Source organism: Manduca sexta, chromosome 2, assembly GCF_014839805.1.
Source record: "Manduca sexta isolate Smith_Timp_Sample1 chromosome 2, JHU_Msex_v1.0, whole genome shotgun sequence".
In the NCBI taxonomy this organism is placed as follows: Eukaryota; Metazoa; Arthropoda; class Insecta; order Lepidoptera; family Sphingidae; genus Manduca; species Manduca sexta.
Genome location: NC_051116.1, coordinates 8014199 through 8030982, shown reverse-complemented (window position 1 = coordinate 8030982; position 16784 = coordinate 8014199). Strand labels below are relative to the sequence as shown.

General features: G+C 32.1%; 3 protein-coding genes across 6 annotated transcripts in view; all 3 read left to right on the top strand.

The window, feature by feature from the left end:
* The window catches only part of LOC115453519 (thyroid receptor-interacting protein 11), a 69666-nt gene extending 61308 nt beyond the window's left edge, over positions 1-8358 (top strand). For all 3 annotated transcript variants that reach the window (XM_037437171.1, XM_037437182.1, XM_037437177.1), the window contains 4 exons: positions 164-367; positions 3245-3389; positions 3940-4151; positions 4718-8358. In XM_037437171.1, the coding sequence (XP_037293068.1) occupies positions 164-367; positions 3245-3389; positions 3940-4151; positions 4718-4932 (776 nt within the window). In that variant the 3' untranslated portion in view covers positions 4933-8358. The remainder of the gene's footprint in view (positions 1-163; positions 368-3244; positions 3390-3939; positions 4152-4717) is intronic.
* LOC115452193 (heterogeneous nuclear ribonucleoprotein L-like) overlaps positions 1-16784 on the top strand; it is a 464908-nt gene that overhangs the window by 343987 nt on the left and 104137 nt on the right. The gene's annotated exons all lie outside the window — the stretch shown is intronic.
* On the top strand, positions 10325-16766 carry LOC115453520. The gene is made up of 3 exons (XM_030182217.2): positions 10325-10481; positions 11586-12240; positions 12750-16766. The coding sequence occupies exons 1-3, from the start codon at positions 10409-10411 to the stop codon at positions 12856-12858; spliced, it is 837 nt and encodes a 278-aa protein (XP_030038077.2). The 5' UTR covers positions 10325-10408; the 3' UTR covers positions 12859-16766.

Here is a 16784-nt window from a genome sequence, read left to right as displayed (position 1 = left end):
TGAGATTTATAATAACTATTAACATTCTTAAATCAGGCAATTGTAAATAAAATCATTCAATTCAATCAATAATTTAATAATAAAGTAACACATACAAAAATTAAGAGAATCTTGTCTTTTCATGTTGTAAACAGCGTACAGTTCAAAATATATCATTTAACAGATAAAGAAAGAGACATCCACGCGGCAACAGAGAAAATAAGAAACAAGATGGAAGATCAGAGGCGACAGAACAATAAACTCCAGGAGGAAATAGCCAGGCTGAACGCCAAGTTGGAGGAGGCGTCTGCTGGACTGCAGGCTGCTGCCAGGCTTGGAGACCAGGTCGAAACTAAGACAGCACAGATCAACGACTTGAAGGACCAAGGTATGGGACGGGAAAGTATTTTTTTGTTTTTAATTTTACTGTCATAAATACGGCGGTTGTTTATGATTTGTGTGTTTTTTAAATGTTTATTTTCGTGACGTACGAAAACTCATAAATTTTAACGTATATTTCTTTAAACGCTGTCCTTTCACAGTGACTTTTATGTTCAAATTAATACCATTTTCCTCATTGAATTGCAGTAATTTAAAACATCACAAATCAAATTAGCAACCAATGTATTATATTTTATCCATTTTTTGTACTGTAATATTTTTCTTTTTTTACTGTAGATGTTTTTTGTATTGTAGTGATATTGTAGTCATTTGTAATTATTATCAAATACTTATTTCAAATTATAGTAAAGTGCTTGTATAATACAAATTCAGAGTAAATATTTCAAGTTTTTACAGCACAACGAATGCTGAATAAAATATATATTCGCAAGATTTTTTTAAATATCTCAAGGCAGATCCTACTTTACTGCCAATACTATGATATACAAATCAGAATAGCACCATATATTATGTTTTTCCATAATTTGATTAATAACTTAAACCTGTATTTTGAATATCAATTATATAACCAGTTCAAATATAATAAAAATATAAGCCAAGTCTATTAGTATGCCTTTATGATCAGTATGTCAACTCTATGATAAGTATGATATCTCTATGATTAGTATGATATGTTTTTATAATCAGTATGATAGAGCGATAACATCCAGTATGCGGTGTCCGACTAAATATCAGCTGGTAATTCTGGGTCATTACCTCCCAGACTGCCATCTGGTATGAAGTCTAACACCGCGCTATCACGTAGCCTCAGACACACGTAAGTTTTGACGTAGATATACGTTGTGTGCGTCACGTCGAGTGACGTTAGGTCACGTTGTGTTAATGTCGTGTGAGTAGAGCTTTATACGTGTGTCTTTTTTGGGTAGTTGACTGAATTTTAATACAGTAAATGTCCAAAGGATATATACTTGTTTTTTCTTTTATTAATAAACTATTTTTATGTAACCTAACTGTTAAACAAAGGTCAACTACCCAATTTTTATATGGTTTATTGTGTCGTTTCAATGTAAGTTATTGCTGTGATTTTAGTAGATTAAGGTGGTAGCTCAAGGTCCATTTTCATACATTTTGTTTCGGCTTTAATCTGGGTAACTAAACAAGTATTGGCAAGTAAAGAATTTAAATTCACGTCTAGTTAGTGATTAGTTCTCGCAGTTGAAGAAAAATGTAAAAATAATTAATAATCATGGATATTTCTGCCTTTAAAATTTCGTCATATTAAATTTTAAAGGCCGAAATATCCATGATTATTAATTATTTTACATTTTTCTTTCAACTGCGAGAACTAATCACTAACTAGACGTGAATTTAAATTCTTTACTTGCCAATACTTGTTTAGTTACCCAGATTAAAGCCGAAACAAAATGTATGAAAATGGACCTTGAGCTACCACCTTAAATAGTCTTCATTTTGTTTTCGCAAAATGTATGATCATTGCATTTGAGAGAAGTATTATAAAAATGTCTTAATGCTCTCCAAACGCATTTCGAATATATTGAATTTGAATATGTATGCTGAAAGTATATAAGCACAACTTTTTGTTAGTGTTACTAGCTTAAGCCTAGCTTATATAATATCAAGAGACAAGCTTCCGCCTACTTCGTTCTAATCTCATTTGGTAACTGTGAGGTTTGGAGGCGCCGCGGTTGCTCGCTGTCTAACGTCGCTTCAGCTGAATGCCAGCACGTTGACAGTATGCACGTCAGCGCTACTCAGATTACCATATGGGGTTTGACTGAGGTTTTTGGCTTTTCATCGTGTTCGTCCTGTTTTTTTTTTGCCTGACTGTTTGAAAATGTTTACGTATCGTTATTTTTTTGTGAAATGAATGTTTTTGCACCTGCAAGTTTGCGGCACCCATTGTAGTTGTTTTGTGATTTTGTTTGTTTATTGCTTTGGAAATACTTTATGAATTAAAAATACTTAAATTACTAGAAAATATAAATAACAATATTACTTTTTTATAATTTGCTATTTAACTATTAGTAATAATTTATTTGTATTTTCAAAGTTTAATCAATGTTGTTTTTTTTGTTACATAACAAACACCCCTGCATACAGCTCCATAAAAAACGTTTGAGTCAATAATTTAATTTTGATGATGAAATTATAGAAATAATGGAACAGCTATAATAAAGCTGACTTATGGAGATTTGTAATGCCGTGGTGTTTTTGTCTTTTTTTTTGTCACGTTCATCGTACAGTAGAAGAGTAGAGATTTGAAGACGTCGTTAATGCCGCACCGTCTCTGAGTATTACTTCAGGTACTGGTTGTATTGTGGAAACGGAGACTACTGACATTTGCCTTTCCTAAAATAATGATGTGACTTTATCGCCAATTTTTTTGCCCACAGAGGCAAAAAAACATAGTGGAAAAATCATTTAGTCGAATCTTAAGGATATAATGAGGTTTAAAAATGCTTTTTTCGGTATATTTGTTGAAAACTTTGGCGATATAAGTTTTTGTCCTAAACGGAATGTGCAAAGTCAATATTCTCCTACCCAGTGGCTGAATAATACTTTGAGTTGGTGCGTGCGCTCCCATCGCTCGCAACGAAGATCGTCGCATGGTAAGATTAGAATGTAGTGATTTTGTGAATAGATATCTATATAGTTGTATGTATGTTTTTTATTATATGATTTTTTGTAATATTTTGTATACATATTACCGTTTCAAAATAACGTTTTTGTTTTCTCAAATAAATATACAATTATAAATAAAGTACGTGAGGCACAAAATAAAGATTTAAGAGAAATTATACCAAATATTTAACGCTACTATCATATTAACTTTCCCGTACAGTAAGAACGCTACAGCAATCGGTTGCGGCCGCTGAAGAGCGTTACTACAACGCGATATCCAATCAGCAGGACAAAGTGGACAAGAATCTTGTTAAAAACCTAGTCATCAACTACGTGATGACTGCCGCACAGAATAATATTAATAAGTGAGTGTTTCATATTCTATTTGTCTATCTTGGTCCTCATTATCATAGGTAACATAAGAATCATATTCAAAACTATCATAGCCAACATTAGAATCATCATCAATACTATCATAGTGAACATTATAGTTTATCACTATTATCGTGTTTGTTACGCAACATAATGACGAAACGAACAGGTTTGCCGGTATATGGTACTACTGCTCATAAGCGTAATGTTTTAGACCGCTAAACGGATTTGGATAAAATTCGGCATAGGAATAGACATGTCCTGCATAACATATAGGCTATTTTTAACCCGGTAATTTACGTTCATACGAAATATTTGGACTGATTTAAGTAGATGGCGCTGGTTTCGTTCAAAAGGCGCTATGGATTGTCACACTGATTTACAGACTTTTGTAGCGGGTAAAGCCTGTCATGAGGTTGAGGCGCTGAGCAACACCTAGTAAACTGTTGTGAACTATAAAAATCTACATTAAAGAAATAGCTAATTTTTACCTTAAATCTGTTGTCTCTTCTATTAAAACCAAAAAATTTTCCCCTATTCCAGAACACAGGTACTCCGAATCCTGTCCACCGTCCTGGACTTCAACAAGCAGGAGTGCGAGAAGCTGGGCCTGTCGAAGTCGACGCCGCCGGACAGCCTCGCGGCGGAGTTCGTGCGGTTCCTGCAGGACGAGTCGCGGCCGCGCGCCACGCTGCCCAACATGATGGGCATCACCAGGAGTACTACTCCGAGCTCCAGGAAGAGTTCTACTGTCGGTCAGTGGGTTTTTTGTGTTTTATTATAAAAAAAGTTATCAGCCAACCGCCTGCGTAGGAGTCGCTTCGTGTCAATATATTCTAAAGGAAACCTATATTCTGTCTCCAGTTATACTTTGTCCACATCTGAAAACTATTTTAAAAATATATTGAATAGTATTAGAGATGTGTTTTAAATATACAGATGGAAAAGAATTAAAAAAAATGTTGATTTGTGTTCTATAATACCCTTTTTCAGTCACCCCGTTTCTTTTTTATTACTATCTTTTGATATACGGATACACTCGAATCCGGGTCGAGCAAAGTGATATTTGGGTTTTTCTGCTCAGTTGATATTGATACAGCGGGCTGATGCTCGGAGTCTGAAATTTGTGCTCGATATGGCTATAGGTTCGTCCCCAATCACATCATGGGACGAAACAACTTGGCGAAAAGTGGATGCCCAGGTTGCGCCTCTGCATACCCCTTCGGGGATAAATACGTGCTGTGTGTTTGTTTTATTTTATTACGTAGTAAAGTACATGTCTTACATTATAATTAATATTATAATAATTGTCACATTCCAGGCCCACACCCAGTATTCGAACCGGGACACCGTCGCAACCCATCAACGGGCTCAAACAACCTGCTGTTCCAGAACATGGACTCCGTGGACACGGCGTCGCAGTTGTCCCGGGACTCTGACCGGGAACCTAGAGTCATGAGTCATATGGAGACCGGAGTTAACCAGACCCGAAACACAGAGGGCGCTATACTAAAATCTGTTTTGAGAGACATGTGACTTGAGTTATAATGAGGGTAGGTGTACAACCTGAAGTGTTTGAACGTTTCAAATCCGACTAAATTCTTTGGATTTTATTAATTTTGATCTACCTAATTAGGTATTTGGAGAATCGATAAAATATACTATCTGACAGTGGTATCGGCTAGGAAGATCACTTCATTAATTTTTTGAAAATGAAAAATGGAATAAGTTTTTTGTTTAAGACATTTTAATATTGAATTACTTGGATTGTACCTGATTTTTAATATGGGTGCCCTTTTCTGACTATGCTACTGTCCAGTTAGAGTCTTACTACATGTGGGTGAACTCAGATCAAGGTCAACATTTTCACGATTCTGCCAATAGTTTAAATTAGCAAGAAAACTTCTAGGTCTTGCGCAAGCGGTTTTTACTTCGTAAAATATCTCTGCAAAGTCTGGAAATTTTGAAATGGCACTTGCGTCAAAGTCGTATGTGTTGATTTAACTATTGCTGGTATGTTAACTCACTTGGGAGTTCTTGCGCAATATATTGCCAAGACTTGCTAGTCCAACCTTATCTTACTATGTTTCGGTTAATTTGAAAGAAAATTTCAATACTCTTGCTATCATGAAAGTAAAGTGATATTAAAAAATAAATTATTTGTTGACTTCTGTCTTTTACGGATATAATAAAACTTATTATAATTCAAGTTAATGTTATATTTTAAATTTTAATATTGTATATATGATTTATACTACCCACAATAAGGTATGTAGTTCAGAAGGAAATTATAATCTAATAATCTCAGTAATAAACGCTGTATACATCTTATTTACACAATGTTTTGTCTCGCTTCCTCTAACGGTAAATGTCATTGAACAAAGCAAGACAAAACACTGAATAACTATAACACGTATACAATGATTATTCGTAAAGTAAATGTATTAAAAAAAACAATAGTAATCCCATAATGAAATATGCGAAGTCTGAGAGTTCAATGTTTTTGAGTCAAAATATATTTAATCTGTAATACTTCTGTAATCATGACCCGGTGTCTATTATTTTAGTAATATAATATAAATATTACAAATAATTTAATTAGTAGTGATGGCCTAAAATACAAACATTAGCATCTACTGAGAAATCATTGTAAAATGAGTCCACAAATGTATGAGTCAGCGGTGATACATACGTTAATCACATGTGATTCATATCTAGGAATTTTAAATGGTTTATGCGTAATATAAAGTAATAAAGTAAGCTTCGCAATAACTTGATTACTACTCGATATGATGTATTAGTAAACCTTGATAATAAAACAATTAATAACTCTGGTGAATCATGAAACTCCGGAATAAAAGCATAGATCATTTTACGATTTGTGGTATGCATAATCAATTGCTGTGGTAAATGTATAATTATTTGCAGTTCTGTTCAGTTCTGTTAATGTTAAGTCATTATAAAGGCGATTGCGCTGAGTCACCGGTGATACATAGACCATGATCTTTTTCATCATAAAACCGTAAAATTGTTTTGGTGTGTACTGTGAACATGTCGGCTTTATTGACTGATCTATACCGCTGTTATCACGGGTGATTCATACGAACCTTTTTTATTTTACTCACAAAATCGACGCCAATCAAAAACATCAAGTTTGTTTGTTATAACTGTTATGTTTACAAAAAAATATGAATTATAACCTGACCAGGAAATTAAAAAACCAGATCTGAGGCACCGCTTATTTTCGTTTTAAAATTAACGTTGTCAATATTAGAAAATAGTTTAATTTTTTTACAAGATGTTGTGTCATTTTATTTCCCTGGTCAGGCTATACATTGGATAATCAGATTTCAAAGAAAATGTAATATATTCGCAAAATGGCAACGTTTTTAGTGGTTAAATTCGATTCCCACGTCATGAATGTTATAATCCAGAAATATTATTTTTTAAAGTTCTTTGTACTTGATTTACAGCCGTTTTCAATAAACGATTCCAATCTCAATCTTCAATCCGATTTCGAATGAAACAATCAAAATAACTCATTTTAATGTCAAAAATACTTTGTTCTGATTGGTCTTTTTTTAAAATCGAAAAAGCGATTGGGATCGTTTATTGAAAATGGAGGATAATTACACAAATGGATATTGTGGATCCCTGAATTTTCTTATTTCTTTTTTTACACTGGCAATGTTAATTTAAAATGTTGCCATCTAAATATAATTTTTGATTTAACAATTAATATAAAATGTGATAAATACTATAATTAGCATTTATATCTGATTTTCAATTTTCCAGTAGTGCTAGATAGAGCGTAGAATTTTAATTTGGTGCCTTAATTAAATGTGATGGCCGTAATATATACCTAGTTGCGATTACTTTTAAATTGCTTTTGCCTTGTATCGTTTATTTTGGCAACAGAACGGTGTGTGTCGTCTTGGTAATTATAATGGTATTTACAAATTTAATAATTGTTTTTATGAAAATGTTATTTGATGTTGTAATGAACTATAAATAGTAATATGCTAATGACATACTGAAAATCGTATGTAATATTATACAAACATCTTACTTTGGTCTTACTCAAACATGCTGTTTCGAGCAGGCCGGCATAATAATCTCGACTCTCGACATTTACCACCGGAACAGTGGGGTCACTTTGGCGTATAAAAAAATGCCATACACCGTTTTGGTTGCTTCTAAATTTTCCTACTTTGGCCGCCATCTATTGTAGCCTTAAGTTTGTACACAGATTGTTGGCTATTGTCCCAGTTATCGATATGACTAGTCAAAACTTCATCAATAAAGGTATAGCCAAGTCCTAAAGAAGAATAAAGGATGATACCTTAAACTTTACCCAAAAAATTGCAAACTATCGAAAAGTAATTTGGGTGCATTTATTGCTTTTAATCTGATTTTAATGCTGTTAATTTAAAGTATTACTTGAAGAAGAAAGTAATTTCGCTAGTTATATACCGGGAGAATATGTCGGCAATCTTGTAAATAATGTAAATTTTGTAATTTATGCTCTTAACATTCTATAATCAATATAAATTCTTGAAAATATAAATTATATGTAAATATTACTTGCACAAGAATTAGTGCTTTCTATTTATGCGTTCCAAATTCAAATGTTTCTTATTTCAAATAACTTCATGTTCTAAATTCAAAACTTTCTTTTTTCTCGAATGTTTTTTTTAATTTTAAAAACCTTTTTAGTTCAGGTGACATTCCAACTTTTTGTGTCAACTTTGTCGAACCAATAATTTTCATTACTTATTGTTTATTTTTACCTCTCTATCAACTAACTATGACTTTTTGTCTAACTTCATTAATCTAATTCTTGTGTAAGTTGTAACAATGTAAATTTAGTTTGTGAATACCCATGCCATTTAAACTAAAGTGGATAACATAGATATTATTCGTTTCATATTGTTCAGGTAAATAAATACGTGAATAACGAAATATGTTTTTTTTTATCTATTTGAAATGTTTTATCCAAAAAGCTTTTTAAACTTTGCCTTGGAATTGCAATGGTGGCGTAGTTGTATTGCGCATAAGGTACGACTATCGTAGTGACGACGGGTTCGAATCCCGAGTCGGGTAGTGGTACTGAGTTTTCCTACTCAGTTTGAGAATTTGTGACCAATATCGCTTGGCTCACTACCTAACATATGGGATGGAATATATAGCGTGGGAACCCTAGCATCTCTGCCTACCCCTTCGAAGATAAAGGCGTGATATGTTTTTCTTTAAATAAGCATAAAGATAAAATAAACATTCCCTCCTAAATCTAAAACATCTGTTACGTAATCTTTTGTCAGTCAACATTCTATCCACTCATCAGGTGCAGTGGGATCAATCACTTCTTCGTGCTCGTAAAATAATAATAATATCAGCCCTGTATTATATATACTGTCCCACTGCTGAGCACGGGCCTCCTCTACTACTGAGAGGGATTAGGCCTTAGTCCACCACGCTGGCCTAGGGCGGATTGGTAGACTTCACACACCCTCGAAAATTCCTATAGAGAACTTCTCAGGTATGCAGGTTTCCTCACCATGTTTTCCTTCAACGTTAAAGCAAGCGATAATTCACAAAGAATACACATATTTTTTTTTTAAAGTTAGAGGTGTGTGCCCTTGGGATTTGAACCTGTAGACATTCATTTCGGCAGTCCGTTTCACAACTAGGCTATCACCGCCGTTCTCGTATAAATAAAAAATCTCGCTCTACCGTCTTAGCCTTTAAAAAATAAAGTAGATATTACAGGCGACATGTCGCTTCACAGACAAATTTTGAGGCGCTTAGCCCACCCAAAAAAATCAACAGTAAGTTATATTGAATTTATACACAATGGAATCGTGTCATAAACATATATATAATACCTACATAACAAATCAGTAGGTAGTTACTTAACGAAATAAAATGTTTATAAACATATGCCGGCATAATATTTATGTGTTATGCTTTATGTAAACTTTCTATAAGTATATGTTCCACATTAGAAACGACTTCTTTATCTATACGCAATTTACTTAATCTTTTTTAGTATTATTTTGAACCCTATTTGCCCGTAAACTGGTATTGTTGGATCACTGTGCGCTAATTTATGGATCGGCAACACTAGCGAGGTGAATGTTCGAAGTTTGCATTCAGCATACAGCGCCATCTATCACCGAGTAGAATAGTTCACTACACGAGCCGCTTCATTTGTCGGCATCCTTTGAGTTCACGGCAACCTTGGGCGGCTTTCTTTTGAAAACGAATTGTGTTTTTGTATTCACCGCAACAATTTCATTTGCGTCGAGGATCCTTATGGGAGTGGATCTATGTCAAGTTATTAAAAGTTTGTATTCTCAATCAAAATTTATCAAAGGTAAGATTAATTCAATATATACTTACTTAAAAAAAATACACCTACGTACTAAAAAAAATCTTAGTAGATGCCTGAGCAATCCGCTTGTTTAACTTTACTTCTAGAATAGAGTTGAATCTTGGAACTATTCACAAAAAGTAACACATAATTTTCTTTGAAATTTCTTGAAACTTCGGCAGTATTATATTTTTCGTATATATTTACCTTTGTCGTTGCATTGCTTGGTCATTATAGATGCGGATATATTTCTTGAAAGTTATTATTAAAACTAGTTTTACATCACAAACTAGATTAATGCACTATTTAGTTACATTATCTTATAAATGTGTAATATTATCTACTTAACAAAATTTGAATCTACCGCGACGATGAAGCTTGATAATTATTTGCATTATATATCATAAATATTAAGAAAACAAACTCTACACGTAAATATAAATTCATAGTTTTATTTCTAATAATTTATTTAATACAATTTTGAAAGAATAGTTTTGTTGAATTAATTGATTCCTTAAATTCGTAAATCTTCTCAGTAGGTACTTCCGGTTAACTTAATAATGGCGATAAAGTGTAAATACATCGAAAAAAGTTTGTAAAAATGAAAATACACTGAAAAAACTTTAATTTTCAGACACTATGTATCCAACCAAAGCGGTTATGGATTACATGTCTGAAATGAACCGACTTTTTCCAAGGAACGAGATAAACGGTAAGATATTAAATTCTTTTTAATTTTAATAACATTATGTACGACGCAAATGTCAATTTAGTTATATTTTCGCTACGGTCATCAATATATTTAGATGATGAATATCTTCTCAATAGTTTTAAAATAATCAATAAAGTGTTTTAATAAGTATAATTAAGTTATTTCGAAATTTAGGGCGTTTGAATTATCTATGTAAAGTTTTAATTTAGAATTTTACAAACTTTTCTTGTGAGAAATGTCTTAGGTGCATTATATCCATATTGCTATATAAACACTGGGTTTCTTCACATAAGTTCTGCAAAAACCTACTTGCATATAGCTAGTAGATTCTAAGATTATGTTGCCTTGGCTTACACAAAATTATCTTATAAGATTCTATTTATTTGCTTTAATACCCTAGCATATGGGAAATCTAATGACCTCTTAAAATTGTAAAATAAATACAAAACAGTACATTTAAAGTAATTAGACATCTCTAGAAAACCAAAGTTTATTACTATTCCTGGTGGGAATTAATATTACCTACATTCAAGTTAAATAATCAAACGCCATAACATTAAGGTAATAGCTTCTGTTAGCAAAAGATGTACCAGTATTTTCGATAGCTGTGTACAAATATATATTTTTTATTTAGCATTTTACATTAATAGTTTATTACCATTTTAGATAAAATATTGCATATAAGATGAGCAATAATTTACCTTAAACTTGGCCCTAGTGAATTAACATCTATTTCTTTCTTTATATATTTACAGAAAGGCTCATGTTTGCTTGCCCTTATACAACTTCAATGTAGGAATGATGCACCACACATTTTTATTATCACATGCTTCAGATATGCTTTATTTTTTTTACTATCTATTTGATGTAAATTTACTCAATCTATTCTTTTTTCATTGCATCATATAAATCAAACGCCCATAATATTGCCAGATTTAGAAATTAAATTTGGTCCATAGCTTACAGATAATAGATTTTGTCTAATACTAACAGTTTAGGCCTAGTTCACCCTAGGGTTGGTTGGCAGACTTCACATGCCTATAAAACTCAGTTTCATCATAGTGTGACTTGAAAATATTTGTCATGAATACCTGTTTGTTTCAGATGTATACCGGCCCAGCCACACTCTATCTCCATTCACGCAGACTACTCCAGTCAAGTCTTCAAGTTCTACGGAATCCACCCCGCCTGACATCTACCCTGAGATTACACCCACGCCACGTGATTACGATACACCGTACATAGTCCGACGCCAACGTCCAATTATTGGCCGCCGACTCATGACTGACACACCAACATTGGACCAAACACCAAAGTCTCCCAAAAGCAATGACTACAACATTTGGCAGTACGATGAGACATTACAAAACTATGCAGAGCAAAGATCGAGAGCCTTCTACGAGCTTTTCCCGTCTGAGAAAAAAGTGTTCGAATTTCAAACTCCTGTCAAAAATCCTGACTGGAATGTCTCTCCAAATAAACTCACAGTGTCTCCATCAAGCATTCCAAATTTAAATTTAACTCCATACTCACCTTCGCCTTGTAATATCAGCACTCCAGTGTACATTCCCAGCACTTCTAAGTACCCTGATAGGCCTAAAGTGTGTACTTTTTGCCGCAAGAATGGGGAGACACCACTAGTGTATACAACACACACTGTTAAGCAAATGGTAGGTGAGAAGAATATAGTGTCGTGTCCGATACTACGGTCTCATGTATGCTCTACTTGCGGCGCTTCGGGAGACGACGCTCATACTATGTGAGTACTCTGAGTCTACATATGAAATATATCCCTTAATGATTGATGAAACCAAGATTTTTTTTTACAAGTTTTGTAATAAGAAAATTGAGCAGATTCCATTTCAGATTGAATACAAAAATTATAATAATTAGGTATTCCATTACATTTAGGTATTACATTAATGTGATCAAATTCCAAGAAGTTGTATTACCAGAGATGTTACTTCCTTTTGTAGAACCAGGCTTTGATCAATACCTGAGCATACATTTAATCAGAAAAAGAATTTGCAAGAGCCTATCAAAAAGTGTTGGCACACTGTCCATACTCCACACCAATAGCTCAGTTATGTGCAGTAGTATAAAGTGATTTTTTGTCTTAATTTCACTATGATATTCTTACATAATAAGTTGACTAAGGGGGGCGAGGTTCCGCTATTGTATTCCTCGCTTGCCCCTTCAAGTATGTAGGGTAGTCCCAGTATAAAATCTAAAGTTCCCACAGCTAACAATAGATGGCGTTATTTCCAGCACATACTGTCCAGTGCTGCGCAGCTCCAACAATGGATGTCCACTGCAGTCCACCACCATCACATTGAAGAACACCAGGGTCAAAAGCAATGGTAAGAGAAGATATTGAGGGGTGATGGGTTATCCGCAACTATTTTGCATTATATGCACAACATAGATGTCAAATCTACAGCCATTCGAAATATTGTGCAGTGAAGCAGTTACCATAGTGCAAGTACTTGCATGTATGACGTAACATTTGCAATCAGAGTTACAAAATTGCAACTAATATAATAAATTTTTAATTGAAAAGTACTTAATCACATTTATGGACAGTTGCTTATTAAAAAAATAACCAAAAAAATATCTATTCACCAAGGGTACCTACACTAGACTGACTATGCCAGTACCTTGGGATACCATTAAAAATAAAATCATATAATTTGATACTAAGAAAACAAAATTATTGACATTCATGTTTACTTTCCACTTATGTTATAAAGTCCTGACATATATGCAACTTGCATTATGGAAGCTAGATTTTGCTTACATGCATCTTGATGGTTTGCTTTAGGTGTGCAATCTCTTCAATTTTATCCTAAAAGGATCATTTTGACATTGCTTTAATAAACGAAAACATATACTTATTTTTACTCTTGTTGACATGCTAAAAATCATCCATAAAGTATATTTACACCAAAAAAGTAAGTTTACTTTTCTGATTTTTAATCTTTTAGTTTAGAGTGAATATTCCGTGCGCGTGAGAGTATTTCTGACCGATAAGGTAATGTTGCTGCTATATTCTCTTAGTAGTGGCATTAGGGCGTGTTGAAGTTACTTATTATTGATATTTAATTTGTTAAACTTAAACTTTTATTCCACATCTAATATTAGGAGTAACAATTAGTATTATTTGTAAAGAAGAAGTATATGGTTTCATTTATTAATACTATATCAAAATGACCCTATATACATCATAAGGTTGCTTTTGATCTGTTATGATAACAATTTATATTGTACTGCATGCGGTGATCATTTACAAAAATGGCATAATAATTCTCATTAGAATAGTTGTTTGCTATCATTTATCTAAAGTTAAGGGCATTCCAAACATTTGCTTTCAAATTTGACATGTTTTCGACTCCCTTTAATACAGGCAATGGTGATGTTAGTATTATGCACATATTAATTCAAGTAATATTAATTGGTTTGATTTTATGTTTTTTTTAGAATGCATGGTTTAAAATATTTTTTAAATAAGGTTACATATTAATTAAAATGGTATAGAGGAATATTGACTGATAATTTTAGGAATAATAAGTACCTGTACAATGCAGGCATAGATCTAAGGGAGACGGGCGGGGGTCACGGCCCACGAATATTAGAGCCACGTGACAATTGTCCCACAGTATTAAATAGAAATTATAGTAACAACCTCTTCCCATGTTGGGTAATTTTGTTACAAATTATTGAAGTAAGATTAGTTTTAAGGACATTTTTATAGCTTTGACCATGTGTAATTTTGGACTGTTTTTTTACTTTAATCATGTTTATGTTTTCTGACAACCTAGATATCAATCATGACTAATCTTATTACTGATAAATGGCATAACTTTACCGCTCGATATGACGATAGAAGAAAAGCATGCATAGATTTTCTTTTTAATGTATCATCTATAAGTTATATATCACATTAATTAACAAAAAAAAAAACAATTTAACTATCTCAATCGCTATCTTAGAATCGATCCTGAGAACAATAAGTTTTAAATCAATAATGACGAAAAACAATAATGATTATCAAACCAATCTAAACTAGTTATCTGTATGTCAAACTTATTCAGGTTGGCGTGGTTCGATTGGCATGTTAAACACTTATTCTGCATGGTTAATTTTTACGATCGATCCGAAGAAAGCCGTTATTTGAAAGCGCAAAGTACAATAACCAATGTTAGTGTTACAATGGGTAGTCAGTCCATTTACCGTCACTTGTTATCAGCGCTCAATTTATGTGGTAATTGGTCTTACATGATTGCTCATTCATTCAAGTTTGGTACCTATGTATAATTTGATACATTTGACAAATACAGTTAACAATACCCAAGTATTTTGACTAGAATTTTTAAAAATTATAAATGTAGACTTATTACAAATTGTGTTTGGATTTTATTATATTTGACAAATTATGATCGTAACAATTTTTAGAAATCATGTTTAAATATGAGACTGAATAACGTATCAACGTAATTACTTACATAGTATTCTGCAATATAAAATAAAGATACATTAGTACAATAACAGACATACTATTAAAAAACTGAGATTTCAACATAGCTTATAATTAAAATTTCTTTGTATATAATTTTCTATTTCTTTTTATTTTAAATAACTGTATCTACCTGTAAGGTAGCAAAAAAGAAACTATATAGTATTTAAGTTATTTTTTATTATGCACCTTTAGATTTGTATATCTATCGAAACATTTTTGATTTTGCAAACAGATTACGTTTTGGAATAATGAGCGTACAGGATACTTCACTGCTTCCTTAATAGTAGAAGATAAAGAGTTTCAAATATATATGTATTTTAGTAATTTTAGAATTACATTTTACACGAATTCCTGCCACAGAAGAGGCAGAATAAACGAAAAAATTGTTCTTCTTGCCTGTATTTTATCAAAGCAATACACTTAATAGATTTTTTTATTTATGATTGAAGGAACTTTGTGTAAAATAAGTTATAATGATTTACTGTAAGCAATATGGTTGTGTACTAAGTTTCGTAATGCTTCTTAGAAAGCCTATATAAAAAAAATATGTCATTCAGGTTTGATCATGTTAAATTATTTGTTTATTCCATTATTGATTTGTAATATGAATTAAATTAAAATACAAAACTCCAGTTCAGTATTTTAACTATATTGGCAACGCAAGTTTTTAAGAAAATAATTACTTTGCATTAAATTTTGCATGAGCAAACATTAAAATGGAAATTAGATACAATTTTCAATTTTAATCTAAACAATATTTGGAAGGTTTATTCGACTTCTCATTAACAATTTTTAACACTAATTTCGAAATTGTTAATAATTTCGGAATCATTTAATGATTCAATGGTTTAACAAAATATTTAATATAATTTCTTCAGTTACAATACTACAACATTTGTAACAATAATGTTTTTAAATATTTGATTGTATGAAATATGTATATGTGGCGAAACACAAAACATGATAGTTAAAGTTATCTTTAATGTGATGTTTAAAAAAGTGGTTATTTGCTAATAATTGATTACAAAAATGTTTTTAAGAAACATTGATTGTGTAGAACACATGATTTATATTTTCTTAAATATTTATGATAGCATTTTATGAAGATATATGTACGTACTAAGCATTGTTTGGGGGGCTAAACTACGTACGCCAATAAACCTCACAATTAAGGGTTATTAAGTAAAAAAGTATTCTGCGCCTATAAGTAAAAAAAAAGAAATGAATAAAATTTTTAGTTTACTCAAATGAATTTGGCCTTATTTGATTTTTCTGCTAATAAAGTATTATATTCTTTTCGCTAAAGGATACATTGAGGCTACTTAATTTTACCCCCCTAACTCTTCCTTAGTTCGTTCCTGTAATATGATTATGTTATAAGTTTGAATTACAATTTGTAACGTACATTAAAGTACTATATTTTTAAGTAACATTTATGAATGTTTGCATGATTTTTAATACACTAATAAAACTAATATTTATCTTTTATTTATGCTTTTTGGTGGTTGGAACTTGAAATTCGATTTCGAGCATGTGAACTGATTGAAACTAAATTGCGTATAAATTTTTACCCTGGCCCTAATGTTTTTCTTTTGCATTAGTATACATGATAATTTTTATCAGACATTGCTAAAGGCAATATTTATTTATACGTATAACAGTTACAGTACTAAATCGATGTTAAAACAAATTAGATACTAATTTGTTTTTTATATGCTGAGCTACTTCTGTAAATTCCTGCAAGTTGCAAACAAACATATCAAAATTCTGGGATAATATGTTAAACA